Source organism: Phoxinus phoxinus (genome assembly GCF_949152265.1).
Source record: "Phoxinus phoxinus genome assembly, chromosome: 7".
NCBI classification, from domain to species: Eukaryota; Metazoa; Chordata; class Actinopteri; order Cypriniformes; family Leuciscidae; genus Phoxinus; species Phoxinus phoxinus.
In genome coordinates, this window is record NC_136882.1 from 25,081,769 (window position 1) to 25,105,623 (window position 23,855).

The following is a 23,855-nucleotide window of genomic DNA, read 5'->3' on the forward strand; positions in this document are numbered from 1 at the left end:
AATAACTTGTGCTGTCTCAAAACCTTGTAGGCTGAACCAACAGAAGTTAGTGCTGAGAAAAGATCTAGCATCATTTGCTTGCCGATGCCACTTACTTTGGTTTGATATTTTGTTACCTAATTCAGTGACATTCATACAGTAAATGGGGTTTAGCAATCAGTCAGCAAGGAGGGTATGCTCAATAAGATTACCTTTTTCAGTCATTTATTTTAACTTAGCATGTTCTGTTAGTCAATGTGAAGGATCAAGCTAATAACCTGCCTTGTTTTTTTCAGTATCCACTACTTTGCCATGTCCATGCTTACCAGTGGACTGTCAATAATTGTTTTTTATTTTTTATTGAGCTAGGATGCATTAAATTAAACAAAAGTGACATTAAATGCATAATGTTAGAAAAGATTTCCATTTTAAATAAACACTGTTATTTTAAACTTACTATTCATCAGAGAATCCTGAAAAAAGTATCACAGTTACCACACAATATAAAGCAGCACAACTGTTTTTAACATTGATAATAAGAATTTTTCCTGAGCACCAAATCAGCATATTATAATGATTTCTGAAGGATCATGTGACACAAAAGACTGGATTAATGGCTGCTGAAAATTCAGATTTGCCATCACATTAATAAATTATATGGTAACACTTTAGTTTTAGTTTAGTTTCAATTCACACTATTAACTAGTTGCTTATTAGCATGCATATATGATATTCTGTTTTTAATACTTATAAAGCACATATTAATTCCTTATTCTGCTTGACCATATTCTACATTTTACCCTATGCCTAAGCTTAAAGGACAAGTTCGGTATTTTACACTTAAAGCCCTGTTTACAGATCGTATCTGATGAAATAGAACGGTTAAGATTAAACTTTGGACAGATGCTGCTGTCGCGAGAATTTTAGGTTTATATCGCTTTCCCCCCTCACCCCCACAATGGTTGTCTATGTGCACTGGAAGATTCCTTCCTAAAACACATTAAACTTTCGTTTACAAAGACGTGAAACTCACCGAGTGGTCAGGGGTGTTCACTGATACGGTTCCAAAAAAAATCGCTGAAAAAGATGCTTTCCAACAGGTTTTATCGTAGTTTTTGTCCAACTCCATGACTTGTATTGAATGTGCTGTGTGAGGTGCGGTATTACTCCGCCGCTGGAGTGTCTATTATTCAAGCTCTCAACGGAAGAATCACGGGTGTGACACGTTTGGCAAAATAGGTCCACAAAAGCTAAATAAACCTAAAATTCTCGCGACAGCAGCATGTGTCCAAATTTTAATCTTAACCATTCTATTTCATCAGATACGGTCTGTAAACAGGGCTTTAAGTGTAAAATACCGAACTTGTCCTTTAACAAATACCTCAATAACTATTAATAAGCAGTAATTAGGAGTTTGTTGAGAATTGGACCCTAAAATATATATATATGTATTTTATGTACAGGTGAAACTTGAAAAATTAGAATATCGTGCAAAAGTAAATTTATTTCAGTAATTCAACTTAAAAGGTGAAACTAATATATTATATAGACTCATTACATGCCAAGTGAGATCAAGCACAGTAATCCCATGGTCATTGAACCAGGTTTTGGTTATTTTGGCAGTGTGGGCAGGTGCCAAGTCCTGCTGGAAAATGAAGTCAGCATCTCCATAAAGCTCGTCTGCTGAAGGAAGCATGAAGTGCTCTAAAATGTCCTGGTAGACGGCTGTGTTGACTCTGGACTTAATAAAGCACAGTGGACCAACTGTGTCCATCTTTTCTGATGAGAGCAAATTTTGCATCTCATTTGGAAACCAAGGTCCCAGAGTCTAGATGAAGATTGGAGAGGCACACAATCCAAGATACTTGAAGTCCAGTGTGAAGTTTCCACAGTCTGTGTTGGTTTGGGGAGCCATGTCATCTGCTGGTGTTGGTCCACTGTGCTTTATTAAGTCCAGAGTCAACGCAGCCGTCTACCAGGACATTTTAGAGCACTTCATGCTTCATTCATGCAAAAGGGGCCCAAACCAAGTACTGAGTACATATGCATGAGTATACTTTTCAGAGGGCCAACATTCCTTTATTTAAAATCCTTTTTTTTATTGATTTCATGTAATAATCTAATTTTCTGAGATTTTGAATTTGGGGTTTTCATAAGCTGTAAGCCATAATCATCTAAATTTTAACAAATAAAGGCTTAAAATATCTCACTTTGCATGTAATGAGTCTATCTAATATTAGTTTCACCTTTTAAGTTGAATCACTGAAATAAATTAACTTTTGCACGATATTAAAAACATTTTCACCTGTGTGTGTGTGTGTATAATAAAAGTTATTTGACACTTTTATGTGTCAAATAATAAAAGTTTGTCAATTTGTCAGTTGATGACAAATCAATTGATGCAGACTTTGATGACTTGGATTTTGGATGTCTTGCAGCTTTGCTGGTGGACCAAGTGTGGATGATGGCGATAAGAAGAAAGACGTTCTCAACATTTTCTCAGTGGCCTCTGGACATTTGTATGAGCGCTTCCTGAGGTAGGATCACCACTTGTATGAACGCAAGCACATCAGTGTTGTATTTAGCTCCTCATGTTTTTTCTGCTTCCCCTTTTTCCCTTTATAGAATAATGATGCTGTCTGTCCTTCAACACACATCAACCCCTGTTAAGTTTTGGTTCCTCAAAAACTACCTCTCCCCCTCATTTAAGGTAAGACTGCTACCATTCCCAGCTTGCTCTCACCTGGCCGTTTACTTATTTTTGATTTTGTTACATTTTATAAGATATAAAAACAATTGTGTGTGCTGCTTTGATCTTAGAGTGAGGTCAGATTTCATATTTATTTATTATAAAAAAAATTCTGGTTTGTATACCAATTTGGCTACATTTTAAATAAACAAAATAAAGAAAATTGCTATTGTAATATTTCACTGTAGAATAAACATTTGATCAGTAAATAAAATAAAATATAATATAATAATAGTAATAATGATAATAATATTTTTATTTTTATAGTATAACTAAAATACAATACAAATATTTAATTTCATTTTCAAATGTTAAACAATGAGCAGAGCAGAAGTCTATGTAATGCATGCTCCAACATGACTCATTACATTAATGGTTTGTCCTAATCTTAACCAAAGAAAATGAGAACAAATTTTTGAGGACATACATACTTCTAAAGTTTATCGTCCTCTATTTTTTAATCTTTCATGTTTGCGTGTACAGGACACAATCTCACACATGGCAAAGACATATGGTTTCCAGTATGAACTGGTCCAGTATAAGTGGCCCCGCTGGCTTCACCAGCAGACAGAAAAGCAGCGAATCATCTGGGGTTATAAGATCCTCTTCCTGGATGTGCTTTTTCCCCTGGCCGTGGACAAGATCATCTTTGTTGATGCTGATCAGGTGAACTTACACATGAGAAAAACAACAGTGGTTCTGAATGGAATGCTAGTCTGTTGCAGATTTGTAAAAAATATATATAATTTTTTTTTACCCCATTTTATCCCCAAAACAAAGTTTTTTTTTTTACTCCATTTTATTTTAAATGTTTATTTTACTCAGAAATTTTTGATTCTTTCATTATTGACATATCCTCATGTCGTTCCAAACCCTCAAGACTTTTGTTCATCATCTTCTTCCGAGTTTTTTTCTTGTGCGTCAAGTTTTGCTTTTGTTGAATAAGCAAAACTATATTTTGTTCAATACAGTTGAACTTTTGTATTTGATCTGCATTATATGAAAATAAAAGCCTAAATTGAAACTGTTCATCTTATTAAAAGGATCATGTCTCTCTGAAGAATTGGATTAAACCATTCATATGTTTATACGTTTACAATATATTTATGAAAGCATAAACAAATTGGGAGAAATTGACTTTCAATAGGAGAACCGAAATATCTTCGATTTCATTAAAAATATCTTCATTTGTGTTTTAAAGATGAATGAAAGTCTTATGGTTTAGAATGACGTGGATGAGTAAATAATGTCAGAATCTTCATTTTTGGGTGAATTTTCACTTTAAAACGTCTTGACTCTTGGCAGTCCATGATATATAATATAGATCTACTCGCATAAGTCAAGAAAAAATATAAAAAATCATGGCTCATATTACTTCGTTTATCCATTTCACTTGAATGGCAAATTGAGCATTGCATTGTGAGATACAGTATTCTGCACTGTGTGCTCTGTTGTATACTGCACATTTGATAGATTTAGTAGTAAAATAGTGGTATTATGTTAATGCATGGTGATATGCATAATTTTCCAGCCTGTGAATCTGATTTAACAATACGTCTTACAGTTTGGCATTTTGTATGTAACACCAGCCAAAATAATTCACAGTCCAACAATTCATTGTTAGCTCATTAGCAAATAGTGATATCTTCTAATTGGAAAACATGACCCTGTGAATGCTCTATATTTAGATTGTCAGGGCAGATTTGAAGGATCTGAGAGATCTGGATCTAGAGGGCGCCCCGTACGGCTACACGCCGTTCTGCGACAGTCGGAAAGAAATGGAAGGCTACCGTTTTTGGAAGACTGGCTACTGGGCCTCCCATCTTGGACACCGGAGATACCATATCAGGTTAGACTTAGACAAATCACATTACTGTACATTGAAAATAGAGAATATCACTTTCACCTTCAAAATTCTAGATAAATTCTAGAATGGTATAAAATTTGGTATTGAAAGAATATCTGATATTATGAGAGATGTAATATTCAATAAATGTGCCCTTATCATCCAGTGCATTATATGTGGTGGACTTGAAGAAATTCAGAAAGATTGCAGCTGGAGACCGGCTCAGAGGGCAGTACCAAGCCTTGAGTCAAGATCCCAACAGTCTGTCCAACCTGGACCAGGTATTAGCTTGACATCGCTCAACAGCCATATGTTCACAACTAGGGAAGGACTTTCGTGTGATTTGAATGTTTCTCTTTGGGGTTTGATGCTAACAGGACCTTCCCAACAACATGATCCATCAAGTAGCCATCAAGTCCTTACCTCAGGAGTGGATGTGGTGCGAGACCTGGTGTGATGACAATTCCAAAGCTACTGCCAAGACCATAGATCTGGTTAGCATTTACACCACACTATATTTCAGCACTAGCAACATGCTACAGCTAAACAAGAATGGGAGACCCATTTGGAAGGTCGGGAGAGTAAATAAATAAAAAAACTACTTCAACTACTGTCATGAGCATGCAAGTAAATCCAGGAAACTTTAGCATGGTATGCAAAAGGAAACCAAAATAGGAACGGTTTATATAGCTATTTTAAATGTGAAAATGGAATTTGCATGACCATCCTGAACACAAACTCAAACTGCATGAGGAATTTTTTCGCCCTCACGTAAAACTCAATGAATGGTAATCTTTATTTCTAGGTGACGTAGTTATATTGTACTTACTAAAATAAGTACTGAGTAATATTAATAAACTACATGCACTTACTATAGAGTTAATGTTAGGGTTTGATTTAGGGTTAGTTACTTGTAATTATGCATAATTTACTGTTATTACTGTAGTAATTACACGTAGTAATGTGTACGTCACCTTAAAATAAAGTGTTACCACATCTTTTGATTTTAAAAAATGTAATAGTAAATGTTGGAATTAACTAAGATTAATAAATGCTGTTGAAGTATTGTACATTGTTAGTTCATGATAATGAATACAATTAATATAGATGACTACTGTTACCAAACATAACAAGACCTTATTGTAAAGTGTTACCAATATACATTATAGAGTTTAGATTAGGGCTGTCCGTTAAACCCATTTTAAAGGCGTCAATTATTTTATCGTTTTTCACATGGTTTTGCAACAACTAGTAACGTTATTAAAACTACAACACCACACCGGATCTAGCTAGACCAGAAACAAAACAACAGGCACGCCGCACACACTTGTTTGGGCTTGCGAGCCGGCCAAAGAGTGGACGAGAAGCGCAGCGCCGAGACGCGTCTAGGACAACTCGTATTGCACATTGGACGCGCACTTTTATGGCCGTTTATGGCCAGCAATAAAAATGCAGAATGGCGCCGCCGGTGTGTGTACACTCATAGAGAATAATGTGTTAGAATTTTAAATACGAGGCGCTGCGCTTCTCGTCCGGTGTGCGACCCCCTTTAACGTTACGGTTTGAGTTGATGAATGATGAGCGCGAGACGCCGAAATGGATGCCAATAAGATTCTGAATGGAAAAATTACTTTTAAAAAGTTGCCAAATGGTTCAATTGACAAGACCAAAGTGATCTGTGTGTTGTGTTGTTGTGAACTGAGCTATCATCGCAGCACATCCAGTCTGAAATATCACTTGATGGCCAAGCACACACACAGCTGAACAGCTGATACGTTTCTACACCCACTCGTCAATATCAGTAACGTTACCTCGTCAGTATTTCTTTCACCCTTTTATTGATGGACAGTGATACACTGTGTGAGAGATTATTTGCTCCAAGTGAGAATGTTAGTGTGAAATTGAACACAGTATGTTGTTTTCAATAAAAAACATTTGCACAAAGCAAGCCGATCCACTTTTCCATGTTGATAAGAGCATTAAAATTAGAAAAAAATAATGGAACAAAAAGAAATCAAGAGACATTTAGAATAGATAAAAAATGTGCGAGTAATCGCGAGTTAACTATGACATTAATGCGATTAATCGCGATTAAATATTTTAATCGTTTGACAGCCCTGGTTTAGATATTTTATATCTTCCAGCATAACCCCACGTTTTAGGCCACTGATTATAATTTTAGCAATAATGATCAAATTACTTCGTTTCATTTAACGAAAAATTGCATTGAAAACGATATGTGAGATGATATCAGGTTGAAATGCCTGCGGTCTGATCATACCCAGATTTCCTCATTCGCACCATGGCTAACGCACACACACAGAGCGACAAAAATAGTAGTCTCATTTACACCCTCTTCCTCCCTGCCGGCTGCTCCTGGGAGGTGGAGAGAGGGAAACGTCTCATTAGAGACGGCAGTGAGGGAAATGTGTGTGAGGGCTGCAGCTCACAGCACAGGCTGGTCTCACTCGCTCAGCTTCAGAAGAGTGCTGACCACTGCATTCCATTCAGCGCTCTCACCTCATTAATGTATACCAAGTTTAGTTGTGAAAGTCTTTTGCGTCAGTGGCATGTGGGTTTATTTTTACCATAGGCGTAATTTGCAGGTGGGAGGAGTGGGATATTTTTTTGCCAGGGTCGATATTGTCCCCACCACTTTTTGAATCGTCTCGTGGCACGGATGTAACCAATACAAATGAAACATTCTCAAGTTGACCAGCTGAGTATTAATTTCCTTCGTTTGGTAAATGAGAGGTGATCTGGATCCTCTGATATAAAAGTTTGTTGCCACTTTTATCAGATGCTGAAGGCAGGAGTGTTCTTTTTGGCTGTGTGGCTTCACACTGACGAGCACTTCAATCTATCGCTTAATGCCGTAGCGGAAACTATTTCGTCCGGGGAAATCACAAAACAAAATGCACACAAGTGTCCCTGCTCTTGATATGCAATCATGGATGAATATCTTTGGTTTTAATGAGAAAAAAAACAATATACTAAGGCGAATTAGAACCCAGAACTTAGGACACGCTTAACAAACCATTAGGGCTCTCAATTTTTTTTAGCATCATTACTCCAGTTTTGAGTAATCTCATGATCCTTCATAAATCCTTCTAATATGCTGATTTGGTGCTTAAGAAAAGTTTCTTACTATCATCAATATTGAAAACAGTTGTGCTGCTTAATATTTTTGGGGAGACCATGATGATACATTTATTTCAGGATGAACCAGAGAAGCATTTATTTGAAATCGAAATCTTTTTTAACATTATAAATGTCTGTCAAATTGAATCTATATAATTCGTACCTCAAACTTTTGAACAGTAGTGTACGGTTTTCCATCAATTCACTGACAATAATTTACTAATATATATACTATTATATAAGTTGCTGTAGAACATGAAATAAAATGCAATAGCCCACAGACCTACCAGTGAAAAATGTGGACACGCTTGACAATGTATGGTTCTCATGATATTAACCATTTGAGGATGCTAAAAAGTCTTAACTGGTGGGTTCAGACTAAGTTAAGTTACCAGTTTAAGCTCAGATGTGGTGTGCTTTTTAATTTTGGCGGCATTTCTTAGTTTATGTAAGAAATGCTTCTTTTTTTGTCTGGTTTTTTTTTTTAAACTTTCTGTGCAATGAAGTCATTAGTGTTGATATCAAGCTATATTATAGATGAACGGCATTGGAAGTTTTCACTTGAAGTGCTCAGGAAATGAAATAAGGCCAGTCAAGGAACTGTTGAAAAAGGTGGAGGGAGTGTTTTACCACCACAATTGACTGTTTTGTTTGGGTTGATTTATTGCAGTGCAATAACCCAAAGACCAAAGAGCCCAAGCTGAGTGCAGCCGTGAGGATTGTTCCAGAATGGTCGGAGTATGACAATGAGATAAAGCAGTTTCTGAAACGGGTTAAGGACCAGGAGGAGGAAATTACCCAGGGTAGACCATCACCACAGCACACAGGTAAGACTTAGTCATCACTAAAATTACTTTTTTTTTCAGTAAGCCTTGGGATTAAATAAGTTCATGAACATCATTTGTATTTTAACAGGCACTCGACGTGATGAACTTTAGTACTTGACGTTTGCACCAAAACTTCCTGTGAATCTTGAACTCTACCATACAGAGATGTTTTCCACAACAGGAACACTGAGGAAATATAATAATGGACTTCAGCATTTTTTTTGTTCTGCATATCATTTTTTAAATTCTTTCTGACTTCAAGATGTAAACTGTATACATGACATACCTTTTTATAAATTGACAACAAAAAGTAGTAAAAAAATTACAGTGTTATCATATATTTTTGGCCAGTCTACGAACTTACAATGGCACTGGTGTATATCTGTAGTATTTATAAGAGGAAAAACATGCCAATATTGAGTACATTCCTCCAGAGAAAGACTGTAAATGCCTTTTTTGTAAAGATTTTCAGTAAATATTCCATCACCATATTTTATCAGTCAGTGTGTGCAAATAAAGGGTACCTGAGATTTCAAATGGTTGCTTTATAACAAAGGTCTCATAATAAATTCACTTTTAAATTGCCTTGATATTTTGAAATACTGAATACTAGCTCTCAAATATATTTATTTCCAAAATAAACCATAGATAATTGTGAACCATTATGGGAGATGTGAATCCAAATTACTGTACTGTTCAAATTCACTGCTGACAAAGATTGTCAATTCTGCAGATCCAATCCACAAAACAATCTCTGTATCCCAGGTAATGAGGAAGATCTTTTACATTCCCTGTTTTATTTATATTGTTACATCATCTGTACATGTTTGTTTCTATGCCTTGATGTTCAAGGATGTGGATTTTCTCAGGAATAAAGTGATATTTTTATGTCAACTTGTTTTTGTTTTACGTGCGTCTAAAACCAGGCAAAAATAACCTATTCATTTAAATAAGCATTCATCTCTCTTTATTTAATTATTTACAGCATTATTTGATTCATAGAAAAATAGTGTCATTTTCTATGTACATATTATACTCGGGAACGAAACGTTCAACACGTATAGACGTTGCTTGGAGAATAATCTTGCGTTCTGGATTGTAAGATCCCTGAAAGTAGAGGAAGCGCTTCAAAGAACAACAGTTAGCAAGCGGGATCACTTGACAGCCTGTTTCAAGGCGCTTGTCATGTCAGAACCGTGCCTGCGGGAAGGTTCAGAAGATGCCAGTTCCTATTGGCTGATTCCAGCACATATTCAAGCCCTAGGTCCTTTTAGCCGAGACTTAGTTGAAACCGAATTTGAAATTAAATGGCCCAGAACCGAAAGGATTGAATCCCTGGAAGTTGTCCCAGCCACCGTGGAAGTGTTGATGGTGATGTCCCCCACCCTGCTGACTCTCTGGATCCATGGGATCCTCGCCCTGGTCAAACTTACTCCTCATCTCTGCAGAGAAACAGAAGAACAGGACGTAATTACCATAGAACCGAGCAACAACAGTGTAAAGTACACCACTAAATGTGGCACTTAAACATACCAGGGTTGGTGAGAACTTCTTTGGCTTGAGCGATGCCTATGAACTTCTTCTCTGCCTTTTTCTTTTCTTCTTCATCCTGGAAGTTGTCTGGATGCCACTGCTGCGCTAACTTTCTGTATGCTTTCAGGATCTCTTTCTTTTGGGCAGTTCTGCAACCACAGCAGTTTAATAAAAACGTTTACTCATTTCAAAATGAGTGTTAGGCCTCTGCATTGATAATACATACTTAAACTCTCCATCATCTGTTTATCTTACCTCTTCACACCCAGGATCTTGTAGTAATCCTTCTTCTTGGACTGTTTGAGGAGCCGGTGTGCTCTCTCCAGACCCTCCTTGATCTGCCGGTCATTCTCACTATGTTCTTTAGCACTCTCAAAGTCCTTAATGGCTGCCAAAAGAACAAATCCATCATCACACCTGATTATTTTAAGAGCAATCTTGAGAAAGAAGCCAATCTGTTGATTCTTTAAACAGTAAAGTTAAAATAAAATAAAATACTGCTGAGAATGAACAGCAACCGTATAAATAAATGAGCTTTTCAAAAGCCTTTACAGTGCCATTATATCTCTGTCGGACAACATTACATTTGTTATTGCCATACGTAAGGGCAATTCTTCAGATCTTAGTCAAATTGAAAATACTGGTAATTGCTGATAATATGAATGAGTAATGCATTTTATTGTATTTAAATGTAATTAGCAAATGTATTATATTCCTTTATTTATCTATTCATATTTCAACTGCATGCCCTGTGTATTAACTAATATGACTATTAGTTATTAATAATATATAATTACAATCATTCAACTTTTTTAAAAGTGTGTTTTTTTTAACCCTTGTGGTATGTTGCGGGTCAATTTGACCCGTTTCGATTTTCTAGTAGTTGGAAATACTGGTTAACCTATGTTTTTTTTCTTGATATTTTGTGACTTTTTCTCATTTATCATCATGAACATGCATGCAAAGTTTCAACTTTTTCAGCTGATGTGTTTTGACATATACAAACAAAATGACTACCGTATACGTTCGTACTATTACTAATAGTGTCAATTTGACCATCATAGGCAGCTATTCAAAAGAAACTGTACAGACACACAATAAAAACATTTATTTTATGTATGGCAGGGCACTTGTGATGTGAGGTGTGCCCATCCAAGTGGGAGAGCAAAACAAGCACCGTGTGTGAAGTGCAAGAAATGTATATGCAGAAAACACACACTTGCTGTGTGCTCATCATGTGTCTACAAAACAAAAGTTGAGCCAACTTAGGAAAAGTAAAAATTATTTTCATTATACAGCTAAATTGAATTGTTCAATTAAGATGTTCTAAGCATAAAAAGTAAAAAAAAAAAAAAAAAAAAAAAAAGTTTACTGTTAATTAATAATAATCAAATTTTGTCAAAACAAAACTTTTAAAAAATGGTTAAAAAACATTTTCATAAATCATGTTACTTTTTTTTTTGTAATGTTTGACAAATGTTAATATTAAAAGTTTACAATTTGTACCTGAATCTTTGTTGTTTTTCATAGTGTGATTTTTGAGGAATTGTATTGAATCCAATTAGGGTCAATTTGACCCGCACCATAAAGGGTGTACACAGAAATCGAACAGTGCACAAGGGTTAAGTAAACATGCTACCTTCTTCATATTGGTCATCCTGGAGGAGGGCCTCTGCTCTGTCTTTCAGAGCATTCACATTATGAGGGTTTGCATTCAGAACTTCACTGCACACTGAGATGGCTCTAGCAGTTTGTTGGTCCTGTGGAATAAAACCCAAGCATATTCACCTTATTCTATCACTTACACACATATATATTGTATGCTTTGGTAGACGGCGACACCTTGTGGTTGTGGAGCTCAGTCTCACCTTTGACAAACAGTGGCACATGCGCTCTTTGGCATTATGTGTGAACTGAGGAACATTTGGTTCAGTCTTCATAACGGACTCATATTTATTAACTGCATCACTGTACCTGTGGATTAAGAAAAACAACCATTTAGCAGTCAATCAATGAATGTGCATTCACAAGTTCAAATAAAGTAACCTTATTCTTTAAATAAAAATTTTTTAAAACTTATTTAGCCAGGAAACATTAAATGTATCAAAAAGTGACAGTAAAGACCATTCTATTTCAAATAAATGCTGTTCTTTTCAAAGAATTTTGCAAAACAATATATAAAGTTTTCCACAAATATTAATCAGAACCCTTGATGATAAGAAGAAATGTTTCTTGAGAGCCAAATCTGCATATTAGAATTATTTCTGAAGGATCATGTGACACGGAAGACTGGAGTAATGATGCTGAAAATTCAGTTTTGCCATCACAGGACTAAATAACACTTTAAAATATATTACAATAATAAAAAAAGTTACTTGGAATTGTAATAAATTATATATCCCAACATTGCTGTTTTTACTGTCTTTTTATTCAAATTAATGTAGCCTTGGTGAGCAAAAGAGACATCTTTCAAAACATAAATATTACAGATCCTCTACATGTGTGCGTGTGCGTTTAGTATTATTATTGATGTTAGTTTTATAAATATTTTGAGACATACTTCTGCTCCTGGATCAGTTCTTCAGCACCCTGTATCTGTTTGTTGAGCTTCTTAACTTGCTTGTAGTGACTGAAGCACTGCTTATGATCCGGGTCCAGTTTCAGACACTCCCTCACCTCACTGCAGACAAAAAATAAACCCTTAAATCTGGATCCAAACATTTTACACGTTCGAAATAACCAGGATGTCACTCACTTTGGAAATGGTGTGGCAGCTACAGTATGTACATTCATCTTTGCATTTTGCAGTTCATTTCACATTATATTATTAAAGGTACACTGAAGAAATTTCTAGAGGTGAAATTGTATTTTGCATTCAAACGAATAGTGCTCTCTAGCGCCTCGCTTTTTCAAATTTGTGTTGCAACTACAATAACCGTTATGTACCAAGAAGCTATGACAACATGTCTTCCAATAGCACTTCATCGAGTTTAACTATACATCTGCTACTGTTATGCTGCCTATATAATGAATTACACAACCAAGCAATGAAACCAAGCAATGAAAAAAAGCTTGTAATTTAGACCGTAACATTGACTTAGCTGTCGAGAAGAAAGCAGGCAACTTCAAAACTTCAACTTGTGTCCCTTTCAAAGTCTTTCTCCTTCATTAGCTCTTTCCACCTGGGAAAAGCTATCCCGATATTTACCCTCGTTTTTGAATTTGCCGGTCACGTTTCCTTTTACATTACATTTTTTGCTCTTTTGACGACGAGGATTCCTACTCCTGTGGCTCGGCAGAACTATGGTCCAGCTGCTGCATTATAAAGTACCATGCAGTGCAGCCTTTCAAATTTGCCGGGACAGTGACAAGCGCCTCTCACTGATCTCCTTGTCCGTTTCAGCTGGTTTCAGTCACGTGACGCTGGCTCTGAACGAAAACGCGTTGTGGAGGCGCGTTGAGGTAGTCTAGTGCTTTTTGTCCCTCTCTGCTATTATAGTTTTTCAAGATGGCGGAACGACATGGAAGCCTTCATGGACTTACCCGTCCCATGTAAATAAAGAGAAGGAATTCTTCTCTTACGAGGATAAGTCAGATCATTGGCAGAGGTCATTTTACATCAATGAGGACATATTTATGAATAAAGATTAGCTAATAAAATACTTTAAAAAACTACACAGTGTACCTTTAAAACAATGTAGGTACACTGGTTTACAGTGTAGGCCTATATTGTGCCCTCCAAACTCCCAGACTTAATGCATTAATAACCACATGTTGACTTACTTGAGGGACATCTCATGGTCTCCCAGACTATAATAGATGGTGCTGAGCTTGTAGAAAGCTTGAGTGTTGTCACTTTTGAGTTTTGAAGCGGCCTTGAGGTCACTGATGGCTTTGCCCATTTCACCCAACTGAATGAAACACTCGGCCCGCATCTCTCTGGAGTCCGCATCCCAAACACACGTCTGAGAGGATGAAAAGCAAATGTTAGCTTTGTATTTTAAATATGAATCCTTTGCTGTTGACATTAAATATGATATTTGTTCTGTTTTCAGTTCATGCAAAGCACATTTTCTGAACAAATAGTGCTCTTATTGAGCACAAACAATCCTTTTCTCCACCATGACAAAACCATGATGGATCACCTACAGGAACCTCTAGGGTCAATACAAACTACCATGTTTATAAAAGGAGGGACATTACCCAGGTCACTGCTATTTTAGTATCACTGATATACTATTACAGGTAGGGCTGGGACGGTATGGATTTTTTCTTACCACGGTTGAAAAGCAAGAAATTCCCCCGGTATAGCGGTAAACCGCGCGTGCGATCTCTTGCATTGCATTTCGTAGAGAAGACTTTACTCTGTGAAAAAAAATATTTATTTTTGTCCCTGTGCGCCGATCGGAATTCTGGGGATACAACAGAGCCAATAGGCTATACTGCGGGCTTTAGCTGTTAAATATCTTTGCTGCATTGGATCAGTCTCCTTTCTAGAACAGCCAGGAGCTTTCTAGCCTCGCGGCAGCAGCGCCTTGCATCGCCCATAGACCTTAAAACAATCAGCGGATTGCGGGCGGGTGCGGTTTTGAAAATTGGTCAAAAAACTTTGGTGCGGATGGATGGTGAACGGATGATGAGTGTTGTGATGCGGTTGCGGATGAAATAGCCCATCCGCGCATCTCTAGAATGGAATGCGTCATGGAACATTGCGTTCCCCAACTCGCGAAAGGTCGGATTTTCTCCATCGTTTGATAAGTTTTGTTTAGAAAACCTTGAATCCATGTAAGACACAATGTCATTAGACATAATCCATGTCATTAGAATTAGAATCCATGTCATTAGACACAACGTGCACGGCAATGTTGCTGTTGTTTTTTGCGGTGATGACAGTGACGAGCTCAGACCCGCGGTAGGCGTCACGTGACCGCGGTATTGCGGTAATCGTCCCAGCCCTAATTACAGGTATAATGTTTTTAATATATTGAATGAGATTTTAGTTTTTAGATAAAGTTTTAGTAATTGTGTTCTGTGTTTTTGTCACTTATATATATATATATATATATATATATATATATATTAGGGCTGTCAAACGATTAAAATATTTAATCGCGATTAATCACATTAATGTCATAGTTAACTCGCGATTAATCGCACATTTTTATCTATTCTAAATGTTTCTTGATTTCTTTTTGTCCCATTATTTTTTCTCATTTTAATGCTCTTATCAACATGGAAAAGTGGATCGGCTTGCTTTGTGCAAATGTTTTTTATTGAAAACAAAATTGGCATATACTGTGTTCAATTTCACACTAACATTCTCACTTGGAGCAAATAATCTCTCACACAGTGTATCACTGTCCATCAATAAAAGGGTGAAAGAAATACTGACGAAGTAACGTTACTGATATTGACGAGTGGGTGTAGAAACGCATCAGCTGTGTGTGTGCTTGGCCATCAAGTGATATTTCAGACTGGACGTGCTGCGATGATAGCTCAGTTCACAACGAAAAAACACACAGATCACTTTGGTCTTGTCAATTGGACCATTTGGCAACTTTTTAAAAGTAAGCTTTCCATTCAGAATCTTATTGGCATCCATTTCGGCGTCTCGGGCTCATCATTCATCCACTCAAAACTTAACGTTAAAGGGGCTCGCACACCGGACGAGAAGCACCGCGTCGCGCACCGCCTCGTATTTAAAATTCGAACACATTATTCTCTATGAGTGAGTGTACACACCGGCAGCGCCATTCAACGTGTTTATTGCTGGCCATAAACTGAGAAAGTGCGCGTCCGATACGAGTTGTCCTAGACGCGGCGCTTCTCGTCCACTCTTTGGCCGGCTCGCAAGCCCAAACAAGTGTGTGCGGCGTGCCTGTTGTTTTGTTTCTAGTCTAGCTAGATCCGGTGTGGTGTTGTAGTTTTAATAACGTTACTAGTTGTTGCAAAAGCATGTGAAAAAAACTACAAAGTTTGCTAGGCTTCAATCTTGCGATAAAAAAATTGACGCCGTTAAAATGGGTTTGCGTTAACGCCGTTAATAAAGCGTTTAACGGACAGCCCTAATATATATATATATATGTGTATATATATATATATATATATATTATATAGTATATACACACACACACACACACATATAGCCCTGGCTACTAGCTAAAATAAAATACCGATACGTTTTTTTATTAAGTGATTTTTTTTATTTTTTTTTTATGTTTTCAGTTTTAGTTACGGATAATAGCTTGATCCAGGTTAACTCACATCAATGATGATTTCGAGGTGTGATGTGGCAGAGCCGTAGTCTTTGCGGTTGAAATCGCTCTGTGCCTGGGCCACCAGTCTCTGAATTTCATCAGATTTCTTCAGCTGGCTCTGCGCCTCCTGCTCTTCCCTACTGCTTGGGTTTGATTTGAGCTGGATGAAAGAAAGAAAAAAACATGTCATCCTTAAGAGCATGAACAAACAGCACAACAGTTCAAGTGTGCACTGTGCAGGTTAAATGAAGCCTTTGGAGTATTAGACTGGTAATATACCCTAAGAATATGCTAAGAATACTCCGGAGAAGAATGAGAGCACTTCAGGGAGAATTAATTAAATATTATGTTTCCTCATAGGTGATACAATTAATATATTAATATGTGACATAGAACGCACAGTAATTTTCAAAAATGTTTGCAAAGATGAACAAAGATTGATCTCAGAACTTATGTGGCCATGCTTGCTAACTAAACGTGCACTGAACAAAAAAAGTTATATCAAAACCAACAACCTGTATTTTAGCATTATGTTAACAAATATTGACCTTATCTGAAATACTTATTTTCAAAGACCCAGTTTTATAAATATTAAACCATATGCTGTCTGCAGCAAAATGCACCACGCTGTAAAATTACAGAAAACAATTCACATTTGGGTGAAATGTCAACACATATGGCATTATTAATAAAATAGGTGTGACTTCCACAATGTGTGTGAATCCTTGCATGAAGCAATTTTAAATATACACCCTAAAGCACTACCCTTTATCACAAGTTAAGGACGGCCGATAGTGATCAGCTTGTGTCTGATTGGTGCATCTCTAATGCTAACCAAATGTCACTCACCACTCTTTTGAAATCATTTTCTGCTTCATCAAGTTTGCCGTGTTTCAGCAGTAGATTTCCTCTCTGAAGCCTTGCCTGTGGATTAAGAAGAAACACTAGTTAATTTCTTGGTAACAGGTTTTGGAAAATCACTTAAAAATATTGTACATATTTTTACAGTGTGAAATGATTCTGAAAACCCACCGATGTGAAATCTGGTTTAAGTTCAATGACTTTGCTGAGGTCTGGTAGTGCAGATTTTGACTTTCCCATTGCTAGGTACACAGTTGCTCTTCTATAGTATGCCATGTAATTTTTGGGATCACCGTCTGATAATTAATCAAAATAAATAAATAAATGAATAAATCTAAACACACTGCTTACATCAAAGTGGAAAACAATGTGACATTGCGTCATTACACACAAGATTTAATTTAGATTATCATGTAAAAAGATCCAGTACTCACCAACAGCAGCGTGGAAGTGAGATAGAGCATCAGCCAGCTGTCCTGCGGCCAGAAGCTTCTTCCCCATCTCCAGATGATTCTCAACACCACCATCCTTCCCACCATTTACTCCTGCAATACATATGAAAAGAAAATATGTTGGAAGTCTAGAATGAACCAGACAGTATAACAAGGTATACATGCAATGAGTACACTAAAGTAGTGTAGTGCACATTAAAGTTGGTATGGCATAGTATGTCCATTGTCCACTAGAATGGAGTAGATTACACTTGAGTAAATTACAATAGAGTCAAGTAGACTAGATTAGTAAAGATTTTAGTTAAGTGTGCAACAGTGTCAACTTATTATTGCAGTGGAAGGAACCACAGTGTTTCAGCAACAGAAATAAAGACTTTCTAGTCGTAAAATAGAAAACACAGTAAAAAAATAAAAAACATACTATATAATGAAAAAACCCACAATAACCATTAAGGTTTAAACATTTTAAAATGATTGACAGGTAACGTTAACTGCACCCTCAGCTGCGTTTCTGGACTAATGTGACAGTTCTCCATATGTACTCATATGAATAGCATCTAAACATCTCTCACTGACTTTGTTTTGAGTTTATTTTTAAGAACAACGAACAAAGTCAATTTCTCTAAAAAACTGTCATGAAGACGAACGTTTAGTTCACTACAAACCTGGTTAAAACCATTTATTATCATTACCAGCACTAGCATTGTTCACTTACCTTCGCGAAGATCGATCAAAACTAGTAAAAAGGGAACGTAGCTTAGCAATTTGTGCGCCACTGGGCTTATGGCAACCATGTTTTCTTCTTTTCTCCGTCAAATCACTGATATAATGTATAAAGTTTCTAAAGACACGCTGGACATTCGCATAGCTGTCAGACCAGCAGACATCATGCCCACTGATCGTGGGTCCCTCCGATTGGCTGATATTTCCATAAACCCCGCCCATCAAGTACTGTTCAACGGAGACTAGCCACGGCATCATTATTTTGATTCTGTTTGCGCATGCGCGCAACACAGGGAGTGCGCAGATTGATGTGTGGGAGTAATCAAGTCGTGTGATTACAATAATACATTTAAACTTCTTATCAGAGCCGGTCCTATATTGTACCGAATTGTTGGTTGTAGTTCCACTGGGGGCGATCGCCCGAGTGCAAAATGGGAGTCTATGGAGCTAAACGGCTAAATTTGTCTCTTTCACCCGATTGCTGTTGAGAAATCTCTGATTTGATTGTAGTTTTTTCAAGTTCAAAATGGGTTATAGGTCGAAAGTTGAATGAACGAGTGCTTATGTCCTTTCGATTTCTTACAGGTTGAGTTGTTGTTGCCCATAACACGCTAGCATTCTGCTAATGAACGCTGATTGGTCAGTGAAGGACTGATTACGACCAGAGATACCACTTGATGGCATTGTGGCATCCAAAGCGGGACCAGAAGGTCTTCTAACAAAAACTCTTCTAGCGCGTGTATTTACCTGTGTCAGCTGTGTTGTCGATGCCTCGAGAGAAAAGAAAGTGCAGAGCGCGAAAGAAAGCACCAAAGTGACTGAATGATTGCCGTAAAGCAGTATCTCTGGTCGTACGATGTGTATGACGTCATTGACATTTTAAAAGACTTTTTAAAGCAAATAAGTGACTCTAAAAAATCTAACACCCAGCAGTGTGCAATTTTTTTGTATCTCCTTTCGAATACAACGTTCAAATTACTAGACAAAAAATTATATCCTGAGAAAAGTGGATTTTGACGGACATAGCTCCATAGACCTCCATTCATTCTGCACTCGTTCTGTGAGCGCCCTCAAATGGAATCAGAGTGGAACTGCAACCAGTCAGAAGCCGGAAGTTTACTGAGAGTGAAACTTCTCCCCTTATTAGACATTCTCTGTTCTTATGTTGCACTGTATTTTTTTTTAGAGGATTCTTAATTACAGTTTTTTTCAATCGCTAACAAGCGCTTACCCATACTTTAGATACTTTTTCTAAACTCTTAACACAGACTCACCTACAAAACACAATTGGCCAAATGGATAATTTTCTTCTCAAAAACACATTTTGTTAAATATATACTAACTCTTCATTTCAAAATAGAACACATCTTTCTCTGCACACACTAACTTTACCCAAACACTGGAAATCTGACTCAAAATGAAATTATTCTGTCAAAGAATAACACTTGTTTTCACTTCACAAGGTACATGCAGTCAATCAAAGTACACCAGGTTTCAAAATACTGGCTATTCTTGACATTACAAAAACTGCATAGACGTTTATGTTTCTTGGTTGGGAACTGTATGTCCACATGTAGTAATGTTCACATTCAAAAGCATTCCAGTAAAAAGCAAATCCTTTACTGTTTACTACAGGAGGTACAGTAGAAACACGGTATGATAGAACAGAAAAAGTTTTACAGTATTGCTTACAGTGAACAAAATATCCATGAAACACACAAGAGCATTCTGAACAAAAAAAAGCTCAGATAAAATTCCAGGGGGAGTACTTTTGTACTTTTTTTTGTGCTAAAAAAAAAAGCACAAAATTACTGTATCTAATCTCTGCGATCTTCAGGGTTAGGCCACATGTTTTCATCAACATCACATCTGATATTATCCAAGGCGATGCACCTGGGATAAAAACGCTTGGTAGCCTATGTCGGATCCACACTTGGCAATCATGAACTGTGATGTCCCTGCAGCATCCATGGCTTCAAGGAGGGACATCTGGTCATGTGGCTGATGGTCATAAACCTTCCACCTCCATGCAGAAAATAACTATGGGGTTGAGGAAAGGTGAATAGGGTGGAAGGAAGAGACTAGTCTTGGGTGGACTTTACAGTTTTTTACAATTGCTATGACAGTTTTTTCAATACATTTAACAAGTTTCCTAAACTCTTAACACGGTTAGCACAACATCAGTCTTTGTAGGCTATACAATTACCACATTTCTTGTTGCTTTGACACAAAATGCATACAGTTAACACAAATTTAAAATGCTTGAACTTCTTTTACACTCAAGCTCAACAAATACCAAAACAATGTAATTTTACTGCCAAATTTACAAATGCTTTCACACTGTATGTCAGAACAGATAACATCATGTTCTAAACATAACTTATAGGCTAAAGTCAAAGTGAACAGCTGTGCATATTGTGAATTGAAACACAAATATATGCCCTGTATTGTATTCCATTGCTACTGAGAAACAGCTTATTGAAGTTTTGCACATATATAAATTACAGCTGATTCCCATCCAGAAGCACACTCGGGTGTTGAGGTTCTTTCAATCGCATGATCAAATGTTCTAAAAGAGGACTCTAGGCTGATCTTGTGTGGAAAAGGAACAATATGGAGCAACACAAAGAGAGAAAGAAAGAAAGAAAGAAAGAAAGAAAGAAAGAAAGAAAGAAAGAAAGAAAGAAAGAAAAGAAAGAAAGAAAGAAAGAAAGAAAGAAAGAAAGAAAGAAAGAAAGAAAGAAAGAAAGAAAGAAAGAAAGAAAGAAAGAAAGAAAGAAAGAAAGAAAGAAGCCTACACGAGGGAGAGGAAGACGAGTACCAGGACAAGGGAGAGGAGTGGGGCAAGGACCAGGACAAGGGAGAGGAGTGGGGCAAGGACCAGGACAAGGGAGAGGAGTGGGGCAAGGACCAGGACAAGGGAGAGGAGTGGGGCAAGGACCAGGACAAGGGAGAGGTATATGTTACAGTAATGTCCTTTTGCAAATAAAGTCTTTACTGCAGGAATTCTGTTTTTCATAAACTGTACAGAAAGCTACTCTGAGATGGTCATTCATTTTTTGTATTGAATTTCTGCAACAAAATGCATGTATTTACTAAACCCAACAAAACAAAAAATGTAGATAGGCTTCAAAAGAAACTACAGTGCAAAACACAATCTATGATCAATACAATAAACTGTCTATTGTATAAGGGCAGACCTGACACATAACATAATGCAGTTTCTGTAAATTCAGCTGATGTTAGTGTTCTTTTTGTCATTGTGTTATGATTGACTAAATGTTCCTGTTGGAAGAGAACATGTGTTAGTGTTTTGAATAATTATTTGATTTTGAAACATGTTTGCAGTGTTTTGTTAGACATGTGTATTGTGTTAGTGTATTATTGTATTTTGAAAATTAGTTTTGGAGTTTAGTTTACAGTGTGTGATTTTGTGCATGAAATTAACCGTTTTGCCAATTGTGTGTTTTAGGTGTGTTGGTGCGTTAAGAGTTTAGGAAACTTGTTAAATGTATTGAAAAAACTGTCATAGCGATTGTAAAAAACTGTAAACCATGTTGTTATTGCTTGCGAATGATGGAAAGCCACATTGTCCCAGGTAATTACAAAGGTCCTCATGTTTTCATGAGAACCAGTCGCTGCTCTGGAACCAGGCGCTGGTGGAGATCATTGAGAAAGGCAAGGATGCGCTCGGCATTATAGGGTCCACTGGCTCACTGCACCTGCATCTCTCACTGGGCCTGCTCTTCTCCCTTCTCCTCCTTTTACTGAATAAGTGTCAATGTAATAGAAAAAAATAACCCCTGCCACTCTAAGCCAGTCTAAGCCAGTGTAAGAAATTATAGTCTGCCCCGATCCAACTTCCACTCCAATATATACATTTATATCAAAATGTTCCTTCACTTAAAAGAGCTTAATTGTCACAGGTCGAGGTGGGCCAAGCCAGACTGCACCCACCCCTAGACCAGGATCACCCTGAGGAGCGTGTCAAAGGAGGAGGCCGGAGACAAGAATAAAAGAATAACAACTTTATTTAATGTTTAAAAGCAATTCCTAAATCTAAAATAAAAAATAAAATCCTAATCTAAAATCTTCTTCTTTCCTTTCCCAGGAATCCGAGGCAACACCGTGGTAAGTCTATGGACAGGTAGGTATCACAGGTGAGTAGGTAGGACAGGGCTCGCTTCCTTCTGGCGCTGGTGCCAGACTCACAACGGTAAGTGACGAACAGGTGAGTATCCCAGGTGAGTAGACGGTCGGAGCTCACTTCCTTCTGGCGCTGGTGCCAGACTCACAGTGGTGAGTGACGAACAGGTGGGTATCCCAGGTGAGTAGACGGTCGGGGCTCACTTCCTTCTGGCGCTGGTGCCAGACTCACAGTGGTGAGTGACGAACAGGTGGGTATCCCAGGTGAGTAGACGGTCGGGGCTCACTTCCTGCTGGCGCTGGTGCCAGACTCACAGCGGTGAGTGACGAACAGGTGGGTATCCCAGGTGAGTAGACGGTCGGGGCTCACTTCCTTCTGGCGCTGGTGCCAGACTCACAGTGGTGAGTGACGAACAGATGGGTTTCAGGGCTACAACAGACTTAAGTCACAAGCTGAGCGGGCCTTCACTGGAACAGCCGGAATCAACACTTCAAATAGAGGTGAACAGCTCTCACATGGGTGGCAGGAGACAGAGTCACAAGCGGAGCAGGGCTTTCACTGGAACAGACGGAATCAACACTTCAAATAGAGGTGAACAGCTCTCACATGGGTGGCAGGAGACAGAGTCACAAGCGGAGCAGGGCTTTCACTGGAACAGACGGAATCAACACTTCAAATAGAGGTGAACAGCTCTCACATGGGTGACAGGAGACAGGGTCACAAGCGGAGCAGGGCTTCCACTGGGACAGACAGCATAAAACTTCAAGCAGAGGTAAACAGTTCTCACGTGTGCTGCCGGGGGCAGAGTCACAAGCTGAGCGGGGCTTTCACTGGAACAGCCGGAATCAACACTTCAAATAGAGGTGAACAGCTCTCACATGGGTGGCAGGAGACAGAGTCACAAGCGGAGCAGGGCTTTCACTGGAACCGACGAAATCAACACTTCAAATAGAGGTGAACAGCTCTCACATGGGTGACAGGAGACAGGGTCACAAGCGGAGCAGGGCTTCCACTGGGACAGACAGCATAAAACTTCAAGCAGAGGTAAACAGTTCTCACGTGTGCTGCCGGGGGCAGAGTCACAAGCTGAGCGGGGCTTTCACTGGAACAGCCGGAATCAACACTTCAAATAGAGGTGAACAGCTCTCACATGGGTGGCAGGAGACAGAGTCACAAGCGGAGCAGGGCTTTCACTGGAACCGACGAAATCAACACTTCAAATAGAGGTGAACAGCTCTCACATGGGTGACAGGAGACAGGGTCATAAGCTGAGCAGGGCTCTCACTGGGACAGACAGCATAAACTTCAAGCAGAGGTAAACAGTTCTCACGTGTGTTGCA

At 38.0% G+C, this 23,855-nt stretch overlaps 2 protein-coding genes across 6 annotated transcripts in view; one reads left to right on the top strand and one right to left on the bottom strand.

Moving 5' to 3' along the window:
- Positions 1-9,434, top strand: part of uggt2 (UDP-glucose glycoprotein glucosyltransferase 2) — a 35,150-nt gene extending 25,716 nt beyond the window's left edge. For all 4 annotated transcript variants that reach the window (XM_079619613.1, XM_079619615.1, XM_079619616.1 and 1 more), the window contains 8 exons: positions 2,418-2,516; positions 2,605-2,689; positions 3,212-3,394; positions 4,417-4,577; positions 4,741-4,855; positions 4,952-5,068; positions 8,386-8,542; positions 8,631-9,434. In XM_079619613.1, coding sequence (XP_079475739.1) covers positions 2,418-2,516; positions 2,605-2,689; positions 3,212-3,394; positions 4,417-4,577; positions 4,741-4,855; positions 4,952-5,068; positions 8,386-8,542; positions 8,631-8,653 — 940 coding nt within the window. In that variant the 3' untranslated portion in view covers positions 8,654-9,434. The remainder of the gene's footprint in view (positions 1-2,417; positions 2,517-2,604; positions 2,690-3,211; positions 3,395-4,416; positions 4,578-4,740; positions 4,856-4,951; positions 5,069-8,385; positions 8,543-8,630) is intronic.
- On the bottom strand, positions 9,413-19,217 carry dnajc3a (DnaJ (Hsp40) homolog, subfamily C, member 3a). 2 transcript variants are annotated; one of them, XM_079619618.1, is made up of 12 exons: positions 19,116-19,217; positions 17,628-17,738; positions 17,365-17,489; positions 17,182-17,256; positions 16,340-16,492; positions 13,859-14,040; positions 12,636-12,755; positions 11,944-12,049; positions 11,715-11,835; positions 10,331-10,463; positions 10,076-10,224; positions 9,413-9,984 (listed from the first exon to the last, which is right to left on the bottom strand). In XM_079619618.1, the coding sequence occupies exons 2-12, from the start codon at positions 17,692-17,694 to the stop codon at positions 9,824-9,826; spliced, it is 1,392 nt and encodes a 463-aa protein (XP_079475744.1). In that variant the 5' UTR covers positions 17,695-17,738; positions 19,116-19,217; the 3' UTR covers positions 9,413-9,823. The 2 variants fall into 2 exon arrangements, with proteins under 2 accessions (XP_079475744.1, XP_079475743.1); XM_079619617.1 differs by lacking the exon at positions 19,116-19,217 and adding an exon at positions 18,361-18,569.
- Positions 19,218-23,855: the final 4,638 nt, after the last annotated feature.